The following is a 22596-nucleotide window of genomic DNA, read 5'->3' on the forward strand; positions in this document are numbered from 1 at the left end:
GCCTCCTGTAAGGCATGTACCACTATGTCTGGCTTGTTTCCAAATCTTAATCATACATAGCTCTTGTGGTTAGTGGCATCATAGAATCTTATGAGACTTAAAAGGCACAGTGTATTAACAGAGAGGTGACATCCTATTCAGGACTTGATGTGGCTTGTTTACTTTTACTTTGTGTTTTTTTGGTGGTTGTGGTTGGTTGGCTGGTTTTTGTTGTTGGTGTGTGTGTATGTTTTTGTGTGTACATGTGTGTTCTGTTGTTTTGTTGCTGCTTTTGTTTTTACTAGCATGTGCTAGCCCTGGGTTCAGTCCTTAGAACCATCTGGGTGTCCCTGTAATTAATCCAAGCACTTTGGAGGCAGAGGCAGGAAGGTAGTTTCAAGCATGCTTGGAGTAAATAGCAAGTTTTATGGCATTCTGTATCAATAAGAAGTCTACTGGTTTATTTTTGTTTAAAATTCATAACTGTGTAGTTAGATTTATGTATCAGGAGCTCACAGAAATTAAAAAAGTGACTCAAACAATGAAAGTGTTTTAAATATTCAGGAATGGGAGTCCAGTGATGGTTAAGAACATCAGATTTTGGGCTGGAGAGATGACTTCGTGGTTAAGACCACTGACTGCACTTTCAGAGATTCTAAGTTCTATTCCCAGCACCCACATGGTGACTCACAACCAGCTGTTATGAAATCTGATTCTCTCTTCCAGTGTGTGTGACATAGAGCGTGCATGCGTGCATGTGTGTCTGAAGACAGCAACTGTGTATTCACATACATAAAATAAATTTTTAAAAAATCTTAAAACAAAAAGAACAAAGAAAACATGCACAAACCATAAAAACGACTAGTGAGCTGGCTCAGTAGGTAAAGACACTTGTTGCTAAGCCTTATGACTGATCTAAGTTGGATCCTTAGGTCCTGAATGATAAAAGAAGAATGCCAACTCCCACAAACTGTCCTCTGATCTCTACACATGCACCTGGCATGTTTCTGCACTTATACAAATGGAATGAATGAAATTTTTTTAAACTAAAAATATTTGATTGTATATCTCTCTCTATATATATATGCATACATATATGTTTACAACAAATAAAACATTTTACAAGAATTTTCTAAAGACATTTTGTTCATCCCCATAGTGCTATGGTTATATACCCTAGAATTATCGATTTAGGTTATGTCATAATCATTTTGTAAGCTACATAATAACATTTGTTTTAATCCTTTACTTTTCAGTTTTGATGAAGCAAGAACAAAGAGAAGATACTGATTTGTCTTCAGTTCCATCCTTGCCTATGCCTCATTCTGCCCAGACCCAGAGGTCTTCCTCAGATACAGGGCACCCCCATGACAGTGCATTGTCAGCATCAAGAAGCTTGATTTGTCCAATGCAATCAGCATATGCATCTATGATAACCTCCACCCATTTGCCACAGTTGCAATGTAGGGATGAGGGCACTGGTAAAGAACAGCACGTAATATCGTCTTCAGTCATGCACCAGCCTTTTCAAGTTACACCAACATCTCCTATGGGGTCTTCCTATCAGTCTATACAAACTAATATGTATAATGGTCCAACTTGTCTTCCTATGAATCCTGCCTCTAGTCAAGAATTTGATCCAGTTTTGTTTCAGCAGGATGCAGCTCTTTCTAGTTTAGTAAGTCTTGGCTGTCAACCATTGTCACCAATACCATTTCATTCTTCAAATTCAGATGCAACAGGACATCTCTTAGCACATTCACCTCATTCTGTGCAAACCCCACCTCATCTGCAGCCAATGGGCTACCATTGTTCAAATGCAGGACAAAGATCTCTTTCTTCTCCAGTGACAGACCAGGTCACAGGTCAGCCTTCTTCTCATTTACAGCCTATTACATACTGTCCGTCACATCCAGGATCTGCTACAACAGCTTCCCCAGCAGCCTCTCATGCCCTGGCTAGTTCACCGATTTCTGGGCCATCATCCCCTCAGCTACAGTCTATGCCTTATCAGTCTCCTAGCTCAGGAACTGCCTCATCACCATCTCCAGCTACCAGAATGCATTCTGGACAGCACTCAACTCAAGCACAAAGTACAGGCCAAGAAGGTCTTTCTGTACCTTCATCCTTAGTATGTCACAGTTTGTGTGACCCAGCATCATTTCCACCTGGTGGTGCAGCTGTAAGCATTAAACCTGAACCTGAAGATCAGGAACCTAACTTTGCAACCATTGGCCTACAGGATATCACTTTAGATGATGGTAAGTCCCATCTCCCCCCTACCTAACCCTACTTACTTAAATGTGTGTGTGTGTTTATATTTTTTGAATTAGGCTGGCCTTGAGCTTACTGTATTGTGGACAGTGACCTTAAATTGCTGATCCTCCCGAATGTTGAGATTATAAATATGTACCACCATACCCATGTAGTATTAGAAATTGAACCCTTGGACTGGTGTGTTCTTGCAGAACTGAAATTCATTGTCAATTTAGACTGACTTTAACTATATGGTGATCTGTCTACCTCAGCTTCCTAAATACTGGAGTGACAAAAGTGAGCCACCACATATGTTACCTGTAATACCATATATAGTTATCTGTAACTAACATCTAGTGGAAATCCTAAAGATTCTAGAACTGCATATAGAATTTTAGTTTTCTCTCTAATTCTATATTAATCTGTCTTAGGAAAATAATTCTAGATCAGCTATCTAGATCAGGAACTGACCTAGACCTAGCTTATTACCTATTACAGGTGTGTAGATGCACTGGATCCATTCTATAATGCAAAAGACATTGGTAAATGTCAGGTCATAGAGCTAAAGTGTTGTTTCCCCAACTAACTCATAACTAACCCATTCATTCTCATCTTACTCTACCACCTGGCTGGTTGCCAGTTCTCAGTTTCATACATCTCACTCTATTCCAGAGTGTCTTTCTCCCTATGGGAACTCTCATCTTCCATTTCCTGCCTCAGCCCATTGGCCAATCTGCTTTTTATTGGCAGGTGATGTTTTCATAACAGTACACAAAAGAATCTTGGTATACACCCACATGACAGTTCATACCTATAACTCCAGTCCTAGAGGATCCAGAGCCACCTTTTGTTTTTGTGGGTACTGTATGTAGTACACAGACATACACACAAGCAAAATATTTACACATGTAAAATAAAATAAAACATTTAAATGTAAAGTCCTAAGCACAAAGGGCAAAGAAGACAATATGTAACCTGTAAGTTTCTGGGGCCTTCTAGTCACACCTAATTATGTAATATAGGCAGTCAGAATTGCTGTAACTGAAGCATAAAAGATCCATATTAGAAGGTTAGCAGAGATATGTAGGACAGATTTCATAGGAAGGATTTTACAAGGCTTCTGTAAGTCAGTGATATTTGAAGATAAATGTATGTGTTCAGTAAATTCGAATTAATGGGCAACTGACATAATAAAAGCAAATTTGCTGGGACTAGAGGGATGGCTCAGTGGTTAAAGGCACTAACCACTCTTCCAGAGGTCCTGAGTTCAATTCCCAGCAACCACATGGTAGCTTACAACTATCTGTAATGGGATTTGATCCCCTCTTCTGGTGTGTCTGAAGACAGCTACAATGTACGTATAGATAATTTTTTTTTTTATCTGAACCATCTCTCCAGCTGCTAGTTTGTTTTAAGACAAGGTCTCACTATGTGGCCCAACCTTCAGGATTACTAGCCTGGGCTACATTTTGCTACATTTTGAATCTGTATCAAATAAAACCTCCATAATCCAAAAAAATTAACAAACAAAACATTCCCAGATTGAAGCATCATAGAAGACAGACTGGCTTTTGAATTTTGTTATTGTTACCTATTGAAGAACTTGATAAAAGCTTGATGTCAAGCTGTAAGTGGAGTGGGGAAGTAAACAGTACTCTGGTGCACTGCAGATACTGAACTGTAAACTCTTTAAGTGAATTTCTTTTCAGATACACATTCTAGGCTAATGTATTACTGTAGAGCCAAATTTCCAGCCATTTGTCAGTTGACTTCTTGTTTGGATTTTCTGTGACTTTCACTACATAAAGAGTGCTGACCTTGAGTACAGATCCACCTGCCTTTGCATCCCAGCTCATAGGTAGGATGAAAGGTGTACACTTCTACACCTGGCCCATGTGTCTGCCCTGGAGATAGAATTTTTCTTGAACCTTTCTATGATTTTAAGGCCAACCTGGTTTACAGGGTGAGTTCCAGGATAGGGCTACACAGAGAAACCCTGTCTTGAAAAAAAGAAAAATACTTGGAAAAAAACAACTGTGCTGCATTGTGCTCCAGATTTTGAACCAATTGATATATAAAAGTATCTTTTTCTCATCTGAAGTAATTATAGCCTTGGAGGCTTACTGCTGAATAAGCCCACTCTTTCTAGCTCTTTCTGATGTCTGACTAGCTGATTCAAACTGGCTTCTTCCCTCTTTCTGACTGAATTGCTCTGCTTGGCCTCAAACTAACTCTAGCAATCTGTCTAATCTTCTGGCTCCTCGTTCTCTCTAAAATTACCCTAGTAAAATTGCCTCCTCTGTACCAACTGAACTGAAGTCAAGAACAGACTCAACTCCACTGCACTGCACTCATTGCACTGACTCCCAGCTCAACTCTGCAGAGTACCAAACTTAAGTGACTGAATTTACTGAACTGCCCTCCAATTAGAAGTCACCTTCGAACATCACTGCTTCCTTCTACATACTAACCTTACTTTCATTGTTTGGGATTAAAGCTGTGTACTAAGGACGTGTTTGTTTTCCACAGAGGGATTAAAGATGTGTGTGGTCCCTTGTCAGAGCAGTCATGTTTACTGGATTAAAACTCCTCTGCAGTATTGTAAAACTGGACTAGTGGTTCAGAGCTTTAATGTGTGATTGAGGTAACTAAGTTGTTACAACTGTCCTTTAGTTATTCCTCCCTCTTGCCTTCCTTTGATCTTAGAGTAACAGAACCCACAGCTGCAGCTCTGCCATCAGAGAAGAGGCTTCATAGTTAATGTAGTTCAAACTGCTTCTGTGGTGAAACTGCCACTGCCACTTGCTAGCTCTATCTGTGCAACAACATGCTGACCCTGAATGTAGGTTAGTCTAGATACCACTCAGCTGCTTTAGCTCTATATATAATGTTGAGAAGTAGGTGCTTGCTGGGTTTGTTTTCCTTGGTTCTTTCGAGTGGAACCTTGCCCAGGCTTATCTTGAATTCAGAACTATCCTACCTCTGGCTTTCAAATGCAGAAATTATAGATGTCTGCTACAATGCCTAGGTTAACAGATGTCTTTTAAAAGCAAAGGAGTAATAAACACAAGATTTACATGGCCACTCAACAGGGGTTTAGAAGACTGTTATGAAGGATGAGTAGAGAAGTAATATGTCAGTGCTTTGGTGCATTTATTGGATAGTGGTTTTGCTGGTGTTCATTGTATTTACATAAATATTTTATTACATTTTTATGTATTTGTGTATATGTGTTTGGACAGGAGAGTACCTGGAAATGATTGTAGAGGTCAGAGAACAACTTATAGGAGTCAATTCTTTTTCAACCATATGGGTTTCAGGAATCAAACTCAGTAACCAAGTTTGGTGACCAGTAGTTTCTAAGTCATCTTGCTGGCCCTAGATGGTTATTTAATTTATTTAATATTTAATAATGTTTAATTTAATTACTATTTAATAAAGGAATGTTTTTATATAATATTCAAATAAAGGAAGCCATATGTAGCCAATAGGGAAAGGATATCATCAATGATATATATATATTTACTCTATTTATGGGTCTTAGGGGTTATAGGAAGGTAGTAGATAATACTGAACTTTTCCTTTAACTCAAAGGGACCTCTTGTTGGCTATGCTGTGTCATCAGTTTTCAGACATATTTATGATGAAGACTTTTAAAGGTTGAAAGAACTAATAAAGGATGCTGTGTAGACTGGGAATATATACCAAAGGATTCAGAACCGAAAGATTCTACCACCGTGGGATATGCAGTAAGAAAAATTAGTTTCAGCTGGATGTGATGCTATATGCCTTTGATCCCAGAATTTGGGAGGAAAAGGCAGAAGGATCTCTGCCAGCCTGGTTTATTAAATAGTGAGTTGCAGGACAGCTACGGCTATAAAATAAGGAGACCTTGTCTAAAAGGAAGAAAGAAAGGAAACAATCAAGGAGAAAAAAAAAGAAGAAAAAGAAAGCAAAATTAATTTTTAGATTTAGTGAAGGAATATTATATGTTATATCAAGTAAGTTTATGCATCTCCAGAAAAACAATTTAGTTGTGCCCTTTCTTTAAAAAAAATGTTGCACATAGTGACATGCAATTTTTAATCCCAGTGTGGAGAGACAAAGTTGGGCAGATCTCTGAGTTTGAAGAAGACCTAGGTATATAGTGCATTTTAGGACACCAGAACTACATATTGAGACTCTGTCTCCAGAAAAAAGAAAACAATTTTTGTGTGTGTGCATTGTTTTGTCTGCATGTGTGTCTATGTACCACAGTATCTCCCTCACATTCCTTGCAACTGGGGCTATAGATAGTTGTGAGCTGCTGTGTGTGCTCGGAATTGAACCTCAGTCCTCTGGAAAAATAGGCAGTGCTATTAACCACACAGCCATCTCTCCAGCTCCAGTTGGACCCTTTTTTATAACAAGATATTGTAAAGTATTAGGCTTATTGGTATAGACATTGATTAGAGAGTTAAGCATATTTACAGTGTTCTGTGACTACATATAGTATGACTAGAGTTTGAATCTAGCTTTGTGAAAAATTTAAATACTTTTGCATGTGTTAAGTAGTTTCTCAAACAGCTGTAATAATTTTTGACATGTTCTACATTCTGTAAACATAACAATAGGTTCAATAGATTTGTAAAGTCTGCTCTGGGTACGATAGAAGTCAGCTTCTTAAAGATATGTTATTCTATTTTACAATTTGTATCCTTTTCAAGTTACTTAGATGATTTTTTGTTTGTTGTGGTTATTTTGATTTACTTATTTATTTCATGTACATGCACACCATGTACCTGCTTTTATGCACACCAAAAAAAGGCATTAGATCCCATTACAGATGGTTGTTAGCCGCCATGTGGTTGCTGGGAATTAAACTTAGGACCTCTGTAAGAACAGTCAGTGTCACTCTTAACAGTCACTCTTAACCTCTGAGCCATCTTTCCAGCCCTTTGTTTGTTTATTTTTTAAGAAAGGGTTTCTCTGTGTAGCCCTGGCTGTTCTGGAACTCACTCTGTAGGTGAGACTGGCCTCAAACTCACAAAGATACTCCTCCCTTTGCCTCCCAAGTGCTGGGATTAAAGGCATGTACCAGTACCACCTGACTTGAAGATGGATTATTACTAGGGTAAAAAGTTTTGTCTTGGGAGCTGGTTCTTTTATTCTTCTGCCTTTGGTAATATTTCCTGTGTCATGGAAGGGATGGTATATGTCTCTCATTTAAAAGGGTGGAGAGATTATTCAGTGGATAAAAGGACTTCCAGAGAACCCAAGTTCAATACCCACATAAAAGCTGACAACCACCTGTAACTCCAGGTGGAAAGGATTTGATGCCCTCTTCTGGGCACCTGGAACACTGCATGCATGGGTTATACAGACATTCAGGCAAACACTCATACACAAAGAAAATCTCAAGGAAAGATACCTCATTTACACCTGAACACACAGCAGTAAATTATTTTTCACCACATTATGAGTTATCAGTTTGACCCCACCCCCCAGAAAAACCCAAAAAGAATGTTTTAACATGTGTAAGGAATTGAGGTTATCAAAGTTGTTAAGGATAATTTTTGCAATATTCACTGGAGAAACCAATCTGATCATAAGTCTTTTGCTTTTGTAGGATATGCCAACATAATTGGCCTCACCTACGATAATATTACAGTGAATCCAAGTACTCATTAGGTAAATCCCAACTAATTCTCACTTATCTAATTTTCAGGGTTGTAGTCCATCCCAAGTAGTTGAACTGAACTCATCAGAAACAGAGGGACTCATTATAAACAGGCTCGAAGGGATGTAACTAAGCCATTGGATGAAAAAGCATAAGATCAGTAGACTCTTCTCCTAACTTGCATAGATACCAGACACAAAACAGCGTAGCATTTAAAGTCATCAAGGTTTTTTCCCTTTGGCTACATGGCTCTTCCATTTATGTTTTCCCTCTACCTGCTTTTGGCTACCTTCCTGCCCTCCAATGCACAGCAGTCACTGTTGTGTGGAGGTCACCTCCAAGCTCTGGAGATTTAGGCCACTGAAAGGCCAACTGGTGTAGCCCACATAGCTGCACACAAGTCCACCCACAGCTCCGCCACCGCCACTGTGTGTTTGTAGGCTGCCATGATGCTTGTTTTTTATTTTGCTTTGTTTTTCTTAATGTAAAGCAGCTAAACCCAAAGCAAAGATGGGAACATTTTCTTACTTTCAACCCCTCTCATTTCTTTCTGAATTAGCCAAACACTGTCTTTCTTCAGGAAACCAAGGAATGTCTCTTGAACATAGTCTAAGAATTTGATGAAGCTACAGTGCTTCCATTCTACTTCTGAGGTTTTTCCAAATCTCTCAGTGTGCCAACATATAACTCTCTAGCTCTAGATTCTAGAACATATCACTGCTTGTCTCTAGATTTTACTTGTCCCAGTGTTTTATACCTAATTGAAATGTGTTCCCCTCTATCCCTTCATTTTTATTTCTTCCCTTTGTTCCACTACCTGTGTAAGCATGTTTCCTACAGCAGCATTCTTTTGTGTGGCCAATAAGAGTTCCCTGTAGTCATGTATCCGTGTTCACATCCCTGATCAGGACACAACTCTAGGTACTGGACTTGACTGAGGCACTAAGGAATGAAGAAATGGCAGACATGAGCACACAGGAAAGCTGGGGCCGGGTGGACTTGGGCTCTCTGATAGAGAAATCTTACCACTCCAGAAACTCAGCATGTTTATTATATACTGTTGAACAGAGAGGTAGGGTTCTTGTACACAGTTGAATTAACAAGATGGGTTTAGGTCATCTCAGTAGGAACAGTCTCCGTAAGGAAACAGTTTTATCTTTGTGTGTGTAGCTCTGGCTATCTTGGAACTAGTTCTGTAGACCAGGCTATCCTGTGACTCAGATCTGCTGGATCTGCCTCCTAAGTGCTGGGACTAAGGTGACCAGCTTGCATCTGCATTTTTAAAGGAGATTCTGTAGTTTGCTTACTTGTTTGTTTTGTTTTATAGTGCTGTAAATGGATCCCAAGGCTTTGTGTATGCTAGGCAGTAGTCTACCACTGAGTCATACCCCCAACCTCTTAAAGCATTGGTCTGATTTTGATACTGGGTAATGCTTTGCAGTTTAGGAAGTACTGTTCTATTTTATTTTTTAAATAGGGAAGGTGAGTGAAAATTACTCTTACTTTTTTTTCAAGGTTTATTTTTAAATTAATGTGTGGGTGAATGTGTGGGTGGGTATTTGTACATGAGAGTGTACAGGTGTCTTTGGAGTCTGGAAGAGAGTATTAGGTCCCTGGAGGTGGAGTTTTAGGCCTGATAGGATTCTGAGAATCAAATTTGTGTCCTTCACAAGAGAAATACATGTTTATGACTGCTGAGTCATCTCCTCAGTCCTGAAGTTTGTTTGCTTATTATAAACACTGCTTCAAGGAATTAGAAGAATGTCTGGAAGACTGCTGCTTTCTGAGAAGCACAATCTTGAAGTATACCAACTTAGCCAAAAGGCCTCAGTATCTGCTAGCTTCTTTGCTTGTTCCTACACTGACTTCTAATGTATATGTTGATTTACCCAAAGTCACACATCCCACCTACACTTTGAAGTCCATTTTGGAGGATTATTTTTACAGCAAGATTGAGCACTCTCAGAAAGGATAATTTTAATTGACCTCTTTTTTTTTTTTCCTTTGAAATTTTTTAAGTCTGTGAGTACACTGTAGCTGTCTTCAGACACACCAGAAGAGGGCATCTGATCTCATTACAGATAGTTGTGAGCCACATGTGGTTGCTGGGAATTGAACTCAGGACCTCTGGAAGAGCAGTCAGTGCTCGTAGCTGCTGAGCCATCTCTCTAGCCCTTAATTGATCTCTTAAAATTTTTTTAAAAAAAGAAAAAAACTGAGGCAGTAAAAAATATTACATAACAATTTCTGGAGTTTGTTGTTTTTAACTCCCTTGTGAAAATGCATTTACTACAAATTGGTTCATTTTATGTTTGCTTAATACAAGGGTATTAATTAATGTTTATGGATGCTGCATACAGATTCTTTCCTTCAAAAGTTGAATTATTGTGTTTGAAGTTGTATAATAAAGGCCCAGAATAGTTTTTATAGGTCAGAGGAACTTGTAAACTTCTTATCTACTGTGATATTTAAAACTGAACTTACCTTCTTAAAGCCATAAAATTATAACTCATTTGAAAACATTACCTTTTTAATTAAAAATCATCTATTATACCTGGCAGTGGTGGCAAATGTCTTTAATTCCAGCACTTGAGAGGCAGATGCAGGTGGGTCTCCAGGTTCCAAGCCAGCTTGGTATATAGAATGAGTTTCAGGACTGCCAAGGCTACACAGAGAAAAAAAAAGAACAACAACAAAAATCATCCATTACCTAAACTATCTGGACTCCAGTATTAGATTCTAGTAAAATGTGGGAGCCATTATACGTAACAGTAATTGATAAGTAAAGGAAAATTTAATTCCTCTTACTCAGGAAACAAAACAGAAAACAACACTGGGCAGCGTAGTGAATTAAATTCACCCTCTGGTTTGTTCCATTTAGTAGTGATGTTGTCTTCTTTGACACAGACCAGTTTATGTCTGACTTGGAACAACAGCCTTCAGGTTCAACAGAGAAATGGCCTAACCACAGTGAGTTCTCATGTCCAGTTCCTTTCTGGAGAATCTAGAGGGTGAGTGTTGATTGAAATACATCATTGTACTTGTGCACTAGTCTGGTATTTGCATGCCATGGCTGGATTTGCATGTGCTACAGAGGAAGAGTATGCACAGGCATCTTCTTGGTAAGCCCCTTCATTGTCTTTGTAGGTACACTTTCACTTAGTGTAAAACCAAGACTCCTAACTTGCAAGTTTTAGTCCTAGTTGTTTTTTTGTTTTTGTTTTGTTTTGACAGGGTTTCTCTCTGCCCTGGGTGTTCTAGAGAGAATATTACTCTCTGTATACCAAGCTGACCTGGAACTCAGAAATCCACCTGCCTCTGCCTCCTGAATGTTGGGATTAAAGGTATGCACAGCTACCACCAAGAGTTTAGTCTAGTTTTAATGTGTTTAAATAGATTTGTTAGAACAAAGGAGACTTCTCAATATATATAAACCTTATTTATGACTTGGGTACTGCATAAGTTTGTATGCTGGGCTGGTGAAATAACTCAGTGGATAAAGGTACCTGCTTCTGGCCTAGCCTGAGTTTAACCCCTAGGACTCATGTGGAAGAAGAGTGCTGGCTCCCTCAAGTTGTTCACTAACCTCCATAATGTACCATGGCATGAGCATATAGACATGGGTGCCTGTGCACACACACACACACTAAATACAGTTTTTAATAAATAAAGTTTAGACCCACATTTGTACTCTTCATCTGTGGCTCTACTTGGAAGCATGCCAAAGCCATAGTAATAGCATAGGTTCTGTGAAATAAGACCACGGCCTTTGGCCTCAACCTCAATGCTATCTAGTCTTCCCTCACTATTAGATTAGCTCTTTTTCTGGTGAGCATGTTGGTGAGTGCCCATACTCCTAGCTACCTACTGAGGAGGCTGAAGCAAGAGGATCTCAAATTCAAGGACTGTCTGGGAAACGTAGTGAGAGTATCTCAGGATTGGGTTTTGTATGATGTCATCTCTTTTTTCTAGGACAGTTTCCCTGTTAGCCATGGCTGGCCTGAAACTTGCTATTTAGATCAAGCTGTCCTTGAACTCAGAAATATGCTTCTGCCTCCACCTCCTAATACTGGGATTAAAAGCATATGTTACTAAGCCCCACCCAAGAAAGAAAATTATTGGGCTGGAGAGATGGCTTAGCAGTTAAGAGCACTAACTGTTCTTCCAGAGGTCCTGAGTTCAATTCCCAGCAACCACATGGTGGTTCACAACCATCTGTAATGAGATCTGATGCCCTCTTCTGGTGTGTCTAAAGACAGCTACAGTGTACTCATATATATAAAATAAATAAACCTTTAAAAAGAAAAAGAAAATTATTGCAGTGCTTGTCTAACATGTAGAGAAGTCCTGGGTTCAGTCCTCAGTGCTGTGGAGAGGGGAATCATGTGATAGATTCCAATTACCTAAATGGCATTTGCATTTGACTTTAAGATTGTTCTCTTTTGTGCACATGGGTATTTTTGCTTGCATGTATTTCTGTGTACCACATGTTTGCCATGTGTGCTCTTGAAGCCCAGAAAAGTGCACTCCATCTTCTGGAACTAGAATTATAGACAGTGTCAGTGCTATTAACTTACATTTAGAAAAAGCCTTAGATGGCATGATTAATGTTCAGGATTTTAAGATTTTTATAAAATCTTATTTTTGAATCTTGTTATATGTACACCACGTGTGTATGGTACCTTTAGAAAACAAAAAAGGGTATTGAGTCCCCTGGAATTGGAGTTACAGATGGCTTTGCACTACCACATGGATACTGGAAATGGAACCTGTCACCTTTGCAAGAACAGTCTTATACTACTGAGCCATCTCTCTAGCCCCAGTATTTTAGAAGTTTGAGGTCTCTTATTAGATAAAACCTTAGAACCCTTCTTTCAAAAGCTAGGACTACTCTGCTATCACATAATTCCTGTCTAACTGTGATAGAAACAAAAGTGTTAACTTGAGGAGGATGTGTGTCTTAATTGGGGTTACTATTGCTGTGATGAAACACCTTGATCAAAAGCAGCTTAGAGAAGAAACAGTTTATTTTACTTGCAATTTCATATAATAGTTCATCATCAAAAGCAGTTAGAGCCAGGAGAATACTGCTTGCTGGGTTGCTCCCTGAGGCTTTCTCAGCCTGTTCTCTTATAGAATCCAGGACCACCAGCCCATGGTGACTCCACCTACAATTGACTGGGCTCTTCCGTTTCAATCACTAATTATGAAAAGGTCCTACATGTTTGCCTGCACCCTGGTTTTTGGAAGCATTTTCTCAATGAGAAATAATTGTATTTGAATAATTCTAGTTGGTGTCAAGTTAATAGGAAATTAGCACAGTATGGAAAACTACAGAATTATGGCTAGAAGACTTTAAATAATTTAGTGCTGGGCGTGGTTGGTGTATATCTTTAATTCCAGCCAGCATTTGGCAGGCAGAGTTAGATTGATGAATCTCCGAGAGTTCAAGGTCTACTTGGTCTCTATAGTGAGTTTCAGTGTTTAACCCCAGGTTCCTCCCATATATAGATCAGCAATTTGTCAATAATGATGTTCATCACTAGTTATGTTGGTCTAAAAAAAAAAAAAGTATGTGTGTAAGAACAGAGACCAGAACTCCTTCAAATGCCAAAATCTGGGCTAGAAAAATTGCTCAACAGTTAAGAGCACTTGCTCTTCTAGAGGACCTGAGTTTGGTTCCCAGCACCCACAACTTGCATGCCAGCTCCCTTTTCTGACTTCTTAACATTTTAAAAATGTTAAGCTGTGAAAGAATTAGATATAGAAGGGAATGTGGGGTCTAATGTTTTGTTTGGTTGCTTGTTTCTTGGGATACTGACTTATCCAGATTAAGCACAGAGAGGATCCAGGAGTGGAAATGATAGTGATTATTGGAAAGGAGATTGATAGAGAGGGGTCTTGCTAAGGATCTGGTAAAGGAGTACATGTAGTGGAATGAATTGTATGATTTATAACGTTAAAGCTCAAGTTTAGCTATCAGTAAATAAGATTAGTTAAAGATGAACTGACTCTTCTATGGGGCTAGGGATGTGGCTTCGTCATAGAATGTTTCTCAAGCATGCAAGAGGCTCTGTGTATGCTCCATATCAGGAGTTTAGGGAAGCTTCTGAATTTCATGTCTTAACCCAAACTGAGAAAAAGTAATTATTTTTCAAATTTCAGCTTTCATTGATAGGCAAGGATACAGGCCAATACTTTAATGTTATTTCAAGTACCATGTAGTATAGTTTCAACTTCAGATTTCCTGTTTGTAGAATGGGTGGTTGTTGTTTAGTTTGGTTTTCAAAACAAGGTTTCTCTGTGTAGCCCTGGCAGTCCTGGAACTCACTCTGTCAACCAGGCTGGCCTGGAACTCAGGGATCTACCTGCCTCTACTTTAATTTTAATTCCAAGTGCTGGAATTAAAGGTGTGCACCACTATGCCTAGCTCTGACTTTCAACTCTCAATCTTTTAACCTTTGCCTCCTAAGAACAGAATGGCATCTTTTCTGGGAGACAGGGTTTTATCATGTAGCTTTGGCTTACTATGTAGGCCAAGCTGGCCTCTGACTTAGGGATCTACTTGCCTCTGCTTCCTGTGAACTGGGATTAAAGGTATTTACCATCAGGCCAGGTCAGAATGAAATCTTAACAATTAGTATTACATTTCCCTTAATTGGTTTTGGAAAAAAATAATAATGTAGCACTTTTTTCTTTACCTAGTATTAGACCTCTGAGTGTAAAAAAAAAATTGAAGATTATCTTCTGGTTATTGTGCATATTTTTAGTATATTTTATAATTAGAAGCCTTATAGAGTTCAGGATTTTATAGAGCTTTTTAAGGTTTTGTTTCTTTATATATAAGAGTACTCTGCCTGCATGCCAGAAGGCATCAGATCCCAGTGTAGATAGTTGTGAGCCACCATATGGTTGCTGGGAATTAAACCTGTAGAAGAGCAGGCAGTGCTCTTAACCTCTGAGCCATCTCTCCAGCACATCGGGGTAAATTTTAAATTATATTATGACTGGGGACATGAACTTGAGTGTCTAGTGGTAAGAAGAGAATTGACACCAACTATGAATCTGGGGCTATACCTACTCTACAGTTCTAGCTGGTTGAGGGGATGAGGCAGGAGGATCCTAAGCTCAAGAATTAGAGATTAAATAACATGGCCAAACCATGTCTCAAAAAAAATTTTTTTAAGGCACTTGGAAGGTAGGGGCAGGAGGATCAGTTGCATGCATAGGAAGCTTGAGGCCCCCGGCGCTGTAGGAGACTGTCTCAGACAACAGATAAGTAAGAACAAAAATGAAAGGAGGAAAGTTTAAAAATGTTGAAAAAGCTTAAGCTGATTATTTGCTTAAGATACCTACTTTTTTTTTTTTTTTAAGATTTATTTACTATATATAAGTACACTGTTGCTGTCTATAAGACACACCAGAGGAGGGCATCAGATCCCATTACAGTTAATTGTGAGCCACCTCTACAGCCCAAGATACCTACTTATTGCACAACTTTATCCTAGCACTTTAGAGGCAGAGGCAGGCACGTCTTGAGTTCAAGGTCAGCTTCCTTGACATAGCAAGTTTCAGGTCATCCAGGGCTATATAGATCCTAAAAATAATCTAAAAATAAATAAGCTTACATATTCTGTATTGCCATTATGGCATTGAGCTTAGTGTCTGTTTTGAGATGTGTTCTCACCATGTTAATGCCTGGGCTATAACTGGAATGTACACCAAACTGGCATTGAATTTAGAGATTCGCCTGAAGGTATGGGAGTGATACTTGGCCTTTATTTCTGTTAATATTAGTTTAACTAGCACAATGGGGAGCCCAAATTAATTAGAATAGGGTTCTCTTGTATTTCCTGGTAGTTCACAGATTAAGATTCCATTTGATTTCTTGTTTCTCTTTCTCCCAAGTTTTATCAAAGCAATTAGCACTTTGATGACTAAATCTTAGTCCACTGAAAGGAGTGGAGGAAAGGGAGAAGAGGAAAGCCAGGCAGGTAATGAGCAAGATATACTCTCCCTTTTTGTCTTATTACTTTGGAGAGATCTTCACTAGCTACAAGGGAAGCTGAGAAGCACTAGGAAGCTGGATCCAAGTGACTAACTAGATACATTTTAGTTGCTAGTGAAGAATGCCTTGTGCTGCAAGTGGGGGTGTGTGCCTTTAATCCTAGCACTTGAGAATCAGGAAGTCGATTTTTGTGAGTTGGTGACAAGCCTGGTCTACAGGGTGAGTTCTAGGGCAGCTAGGGTTATGTAGATAGACTTTGTCTCAATTAACTAAACAAAAAATTATTAAGACAGCAGAAAAATCCATATACCTGCTAAATATTTTAGAATTTATTTTTGTCTTTAGCTTGAGAAGGCACATTGATCAGATTTTAGTAAATTAACAAAAAATTTTTTGAGGCAGTCTAATGGTAGCTCAAGGTATCCTTGGCCTCCTGGCCCTCCCATGTTCAGCCTAAAGAGTCTCCCCATATCCCCCTATCTTGAGACAGGATGTCTCTAGTGTGTAACTCTGGTTGTACTGGAACTCACTATGTTGACCAGGCTAGCCTAGAGTTCACAAAATCCACTTGTCTCTTCCTCTGCTGGGATTAAATAAAAGTCCAAATAAGACCCAAAATCCACTGCAAAGATGAATTCACTGAAAAGTTTGAGTCAAAGAAAGGTCCTTTGAATCAACTTTTAACACCGTCCAGGCCAAAAAGAGGAAGGAAAAATTATCTTGACAGAAGGTAGAGGCAGGAGTGTCTGTGTAGATTTGAGGCTAGCCTAGTTTACATAGCTAACTCCAGGCAGCAAGGACTATATAAAGAGACCTTGACTCAGAAACCAAACCAAGCCAGGTGATGGTGGCACACTCCTTTAATCCCAACACCACGGAGGCAGAGGCAAGCAGATCTTTGAGTTCCAGGATAGCTAGATCTGTTACACAGAGAAATTGTCTGGGGAAAACAAAATAACCCAAAAGCCTCCTGAGTTTTTGTATATTTGTAAGTATTTCAAAAATTTACCCTGGCCACCTTGTTCCTCCTCATCTGGTTTTAAGGGGTTTTATTTGTTACTTAGGGGTGGTGGTAGTGGTGTTTTGCTTTTTTTAACCATACCAGTTCTTGTGAAATACAACTTTGAATCCTTTTGTATGGGAAATAGCTTAAAGGAGAGGCCTGTGACTACATAACACCCTGTTCTGCTGTGTAGGATATTTTCTAAAGAACATTTTGTTGTTGTCATTACTGTTTTGTTCTGGTAACTGCAGATACAACTGGTGGTTTTTACTTGTGTTGTGCTGGCACAGACAGATTCAGGTGTTGGGAGTTAAGAATTGTGGGCTGCTAAACTGGGCCAGATGCTATGACCTACATAATCTGCTGGCACTGGTATTAAGAGCTGTTGACTTTTTTATTTTGGGCTTTTAGTTCATTTTATTCTTTGAAGGAAAGAAAATGGCCAGGCATGGTGTCACATACCTTTGAGCAAAAGGCTGGTGGATACCTGAATTCAGGACCAGCCCTCTACACAGTGAGACCCTATCTCAATTAATAAATTAAAACAAGAAGGAGCTGGGCATGGTAGCATTCAAGAGTCAGGAGGATCTCTTGAGTTCAAGCCAGCTTAGAGAGTTCTAGGACATAACCTATCTCAAAATACTGAAAACAAAGAAGAAAATGGTACAGTAGGGATCTAAATATCTCTTGTCATCTGAAAATGGCAGAAACATGTAAAGCATCTTGTATAATTTGTGTACTATGATACAAATAAGTGAATAAATACATATATTCAAAATGAAGTGAAAATTGAAGTTGCATCTAGGTGTAATGGCACGCGCTTGTAATCTCAGGAAGTAGAGGGAAGGAAGGAAAGAGGGAGGAAGAGATGGAGGGAGGGAAGTGGGAGAGAGATAGAGAAGAGGGAGAGAGTTTTGAATGAACATGTATGACAGAGAGAGGGGGAGAAAGTGTTTCACTCCTCATTCTCCACCTTATTATTTTAAGACAAGTCTTTCAAGCTAGGCAGACAGCTACCAAGCCTCAGAGAGCATTCTATGGCTGAACTCAGATCAGTGTGCTTCTTTCTGCCTCCCAAGTCAGAAATAGTTTTTTTTTTTCTTTGATTTTATTTTTTATTTTATGTACATTAGTGTTGTGCCTGCCTGTATGTCTGTGTGAAGATGCCAAATCCCCTGGAACTGGAATTACAAATGGTTGTGAACTGCTATGTTTGTGTTGGGAATTGAACTTAATTTTTTTGGAAGAGCAGCCACTACACTATCTCCAGCCCCAGAGATAGTTATCTTAAAAAGGAAAATTATATGGACTTACTTTTTTAATCCACTTGTGTATATATATATATATATAGGAGTGGAATCTTTAAATTTTTCAAATGATTTCTTTTATATGTATGCAGTTTTTGCCTGCATGTATGTGAACACCTGGGGAAGCTGGAAGAGGGAATTGAATCCCTTAGAAATGGAGTTACAGATGTTTGTAAGCTGCCTTGTGAGTGCTGGAGACCAAATCTGGGTCTTAACTGCTAAGTCATCTCTTCCACTTCCAGGAGTGGAATCATTAGTTGAAAAGAATGGCTAAGTATGGTGCTGGATACCTAAAGTCCTAGCTGTCTGGAGACTGGAACAGAAAGATCCCTTGCTTAGGCTCCATCTGTAAGACCTTGTCTGCTCACCCAAAAAATGACCCAACCCACACTCTCTATAACACAGGAAAGATGAGACTGGAAGTGCTGTGTCTTGTTTTTCTTTCTCCTTTCTTGTTGATTCCTCTCTTTTTGTTTTTAGGGGAGGACTCCCTAGCCCAGCCTGGCCTGGAGCTCCCTCTGTCGTCTGTCTAGTTTGGCTTTCTGAGTGCTGGGGATTACATGTGTGAGCCTCCACACCCAGCTTTCTTACCTTTTTTCCTTTCAGATGGAAATGTATGGCATTAGCCCCATAGACATTGTGCTTTCTGAGGTCTTGGGCACATTAGAGAAAGCAAGAGCCTGTAATTCGAAAGGACTACCTATATACAAATGCCCCCATATAATAAAGGGTACATGTATTAGGACAAGACAACAAAGAATCCCCTAAAGCTTGGTGGTTTACTCTGGCTAAAACATTTCTTTCACTTTATATTCTTAGGTGGCACTGTGGGAAACCAAAAGGGAAAACTTTCCCAGAGGAATTCAAAGTAGGAAAAGTTAGAATAAGTTGAATATCTACTTTTTAAAGATTTTGCAAAAATTTTATGTGTATGGGTTTTGCCTGCATGTATATGCCTTATACTACATCCATGCCTAGTGCCTTCAGAGGTCAGAGGAGGTAAGGCATTGCATTAGAAGTTACCCCTGAACATTTTTTTAATAGTACTTTTCTAGCTCTGCTTGTAACATGAGCTTTGGGAGTGAGGATAAGAATGTTTCTGTGGGAGCTAAGGAGATGAGTCAGCAGTAAAGAGCACTTGCTAAGCAGTAGGGGCACTACCTTTAAAGATGTATTTATTTATTTATTTTGTATGTGACTACTCTACATGTACACATATATGTCAGAAGAGGGCGTTAAATCCCAGCTAGATAGTTGTGAGCCTGGGAATTGAACTCAGGACCTCTGGAAGAGCAGACAGTGCTCTTAACCACTGAGCCATCTCTCCAGTTCCTGGGGCACACACCTCTCTAATCCAGGCACTTGGGAGGCAAAAGCAGACATATCTCTGAGTTCAAGAACAGCCAGGACTACACAGAAAAACCCTGTCTCTAAAAGCAAACACAAAGATCACCTGCTGCTCTTGCTGAGGACCTGGATTTGATTCCCAGCACCCACATTGTGATTCACAGCCATCTGTAACTCCCATTTTTAGGGGATCTCTTCTGACCTCCAAGGGCACCAGGCATGGTGCATGGTGTGCAGACATACATGCAAGCAAGAAATTCATACACATAAAGTCCAAACAGAAATTAGGGGGAAGAAAGGGAAAACTCCTTGAGGAATGTTGCTTTCATCCTCAGTGTCAATCAGTTCTGGAGCAAGCAACAGTCCAGTGCTGCCCTTACCTTTACTTAAAGCCATGGGAAGGAAAATGTCTAAGAGAGGAAAAGAAAAAACTTCATATGATAATTCCTTTGAAGTTGCTAATCACTCTTCCTTTTTTTGTAGTGAACGAGATTATTGGGAGAGACATGTCCCAGATTTCTGTTTCCCAAGGCCCGGAAGTGATCAGAGACGCTCCTCTCCCAGGTCCGGAGTCTCCAGATGTGATGAGTTCTAACAGTGCTCAGTGAAACCTTGTGCCCACCACCTGCTCAGCCTGCTCCTCTCCTGGAACTTCAAGTTTCCAACCAGACTTTAGAATCTGTTGCAGAAGTTGGACTCACTGTGGGAAAAGCAGCATTCCTTCACCTTAAGCCTTGGGCAGATTTTGTAAAAGAACAGGAACAGCATTAGCTGTGGGAAAATGAGCTTTGCTTTTTTATATATATATATATGTATTTAAATAGGATACTTTTATATGATGGGTGCTTTGAGTATGAATGCAGCAGGCTCTATCTCAGAGGTGCTGCTCTTGCAGGTGACCTGGTTGCATAGTTAGGATTACTAATTTGTACTGCTTTCTGGTCATTTGAAGAGCCCTTTAGTTTTGATGATGTTTTTAAAATAGAACTTTTGATAAACCCTTCCAGATTCAGACAAAAAATAAATTTCCTAAACCCACACTTACACCTCAGAAACTTAGCATGCATCCTGAAGCCTTTCATAGAGTCATAGGAAATAAAGCCAAATGTAGCTCAGACTCTTTATAAAGTGTTAGGTAAATCGAGAAGACCATTCCATCATTGAAGTGTTGGCATATGAATACATTCCAGAGCATAGCCTTTTGTAACTTTAGGTAGTTATCAAGCCGTTTCTCCACTAGCTCCATATTCAGGCTTTTTCTTCCCCTCAGGACCTTGGGTAAAACGGTCATTTGTAAGATGAATTTCAAAGGTAGGGTTTTAGCTTAGGTAGTTATTTTCTACCTAACCTTTCAAGTGGGAGCCTCTGCCTTTAGTCTATAGTCTTTGAAGCCAGTATCCTGATAGTTTAAGGCTTTGCAGTTTTTTTTAATTCCTTGAGGCCAGACCAGCAGTGTTAGGAGCTAAATATGAATGAGCTGTGTAATAGAAGAGAGTAAATAAAATGCAGGACTCCAGTGGAGAAGGCTTTAAGATTCACATGACATGGAAGGCTTATCTCCTGTTTATAGCCTGCAACAATTCTGTCCCATAGTGTCTTGGCTATGTGACCTAAAAACCAGCCTTTCCTCCACAAGGCTTTGAGACACATCCAGAAATGAGGTGGTATCATAGATCTGTCCGTCCTTCTACACCAAAGACACAGTGGTGCTGCTGCTGCTGGTTGTGAGATTTGTGTCTAAGGCAGGGGCCAGCATAATACTCCAGCCTGCTGTCTACCAAAGGACTATTCCTAAACCCTGCCTTTACCCTTCCCTTTTAAAGCCTCTGAATTTTACAGTCTGTTTTCAAATGAAATGTTGTACTTTCATTCATTCAGAAAGCAAATTGAGTGCCTATAAATGAGACACTGTGCTGCACTGGCCGAAGACTTAACGTTCCTCTAGGTGATTGCGACCCTTGATGATAGGGGCTGTCTTTTACTAAGGCTGTATCAGGCCTAAGCAGGAGTTGGCCTGTTGCAGGGTAGGATGTACTGATTCAAGATGAGAGAAGTATGTGTTTTGTTTTTAACATGATGCTTTACATTTCTCCCCTAAAACTAGTTAGAGAACAGTCTTATCAGTAGCCACTCTTGGAGCTGGATATTTTCCAGATTTCTTTGAAAGTGAGTTTTATTTTAATGAGTGTGGATAGCGATATTTGCTTTAGGGGCCCCATGGTTGGTAGCCCACAGCTAAAGGCATTGGCCTCTCAGGTGAACTTGCAGACTTGGCCAAATTTGCTTCCTCTTTCCCCAGGGGCAGTTGCCTCATATGGGGTCATTGCAAGACCCCTTGGGGGTGCTGCTTTGCTGCCTTCAAGAATAAAAGCCTCTATGATCCAGAGTTGCTATGCACCAAATTTGATGCCTTTGAATACCTTGATGCCTGTAGCATTAGAGATGCTTTCCTATTTAAAACAGGTTAGATTTTAAAATAGAGCTTTGTATTCTATGTAATGGTTTTATATTAGCTTTGTATAAGCTTTCATGTAAGAGTCATATTTTTTGGTTTTGTAGATAAAGACTTAAATTTTTGTGCAAAATGGTGGTAAAGCACACATCCATTGGACTATGCAGATTGATTTCCAGTAGCAGCACTGAGCAACCGGGCATTTGCCAGCACACACCCTTTCCCCTCACCTATACCAGAGCTTGGGATGAGGATGAAGGAACAGCCTTCTGTTTACTAGAAAAATGTAGAGGGCCAGCCAGTATCACCAGACTTCTGCTGGGCCTAGCCGAGAAGCCCAGTGCTTAATATGTAGAACACATGGGCTCCAGTTGAAACCTTGTGTTTTATAGAACGGATGTGTAGGTGAAGAAATTGGTTTTTGGTTATGTTTACAGCACTTGGGATTGTGTTTTCTTGTACATTTTGTATTTTAAAATCTTTTATAGGAGTACAGTGCTCCTTATACAAATACAAAGGGAAGATGAGCCAGAAGTTCAGGCTCTTCCTCAGTTACAGTGCTGAAATAAACAGTGACAGATCAAC

The 22596-nt window shown here is 39.6% G+C and overlaps 1 protein-coding gene across 1 annotated transcript in view; it reads left to right on the plus strand.

Moving 5' to 3' along the window:
* Positions 1-22595, plus strand: part of NFATC3 (nuclear factor of activated T cells 3) — a 58660-nt gene extending 36065 nt beyond the window's left edge. Inside the window, 4 exon segments of the mRNA XM_080937078.1 lie at positions 1236-2240; positions 10802-10866; positions 10869-10905; positions 20043-22595. Coding sequence (XP_080793204.1) covers positions 1236-2240; positions 10802-10866; positions 10869-10905; positions 20043-20167 — 1232 coding nt within the window. The 3' untranslated portion in view covers positions 20168-22595.
* The last annotated feature ends 1 nt before the right edge of the window (position 22596 follows it).

Source organism: Micromys minutus, assembly GCF_963924665.1.
Source record: "Micromys minutus genome assembly, chromosome: 24".
NCBI classification, from domain to species: domain Eukaryota; kingdom Metazoa; phylum Chordata; class Mammalia; order Rodentia; family Muridae; genus Micromys; species Micromys minutus.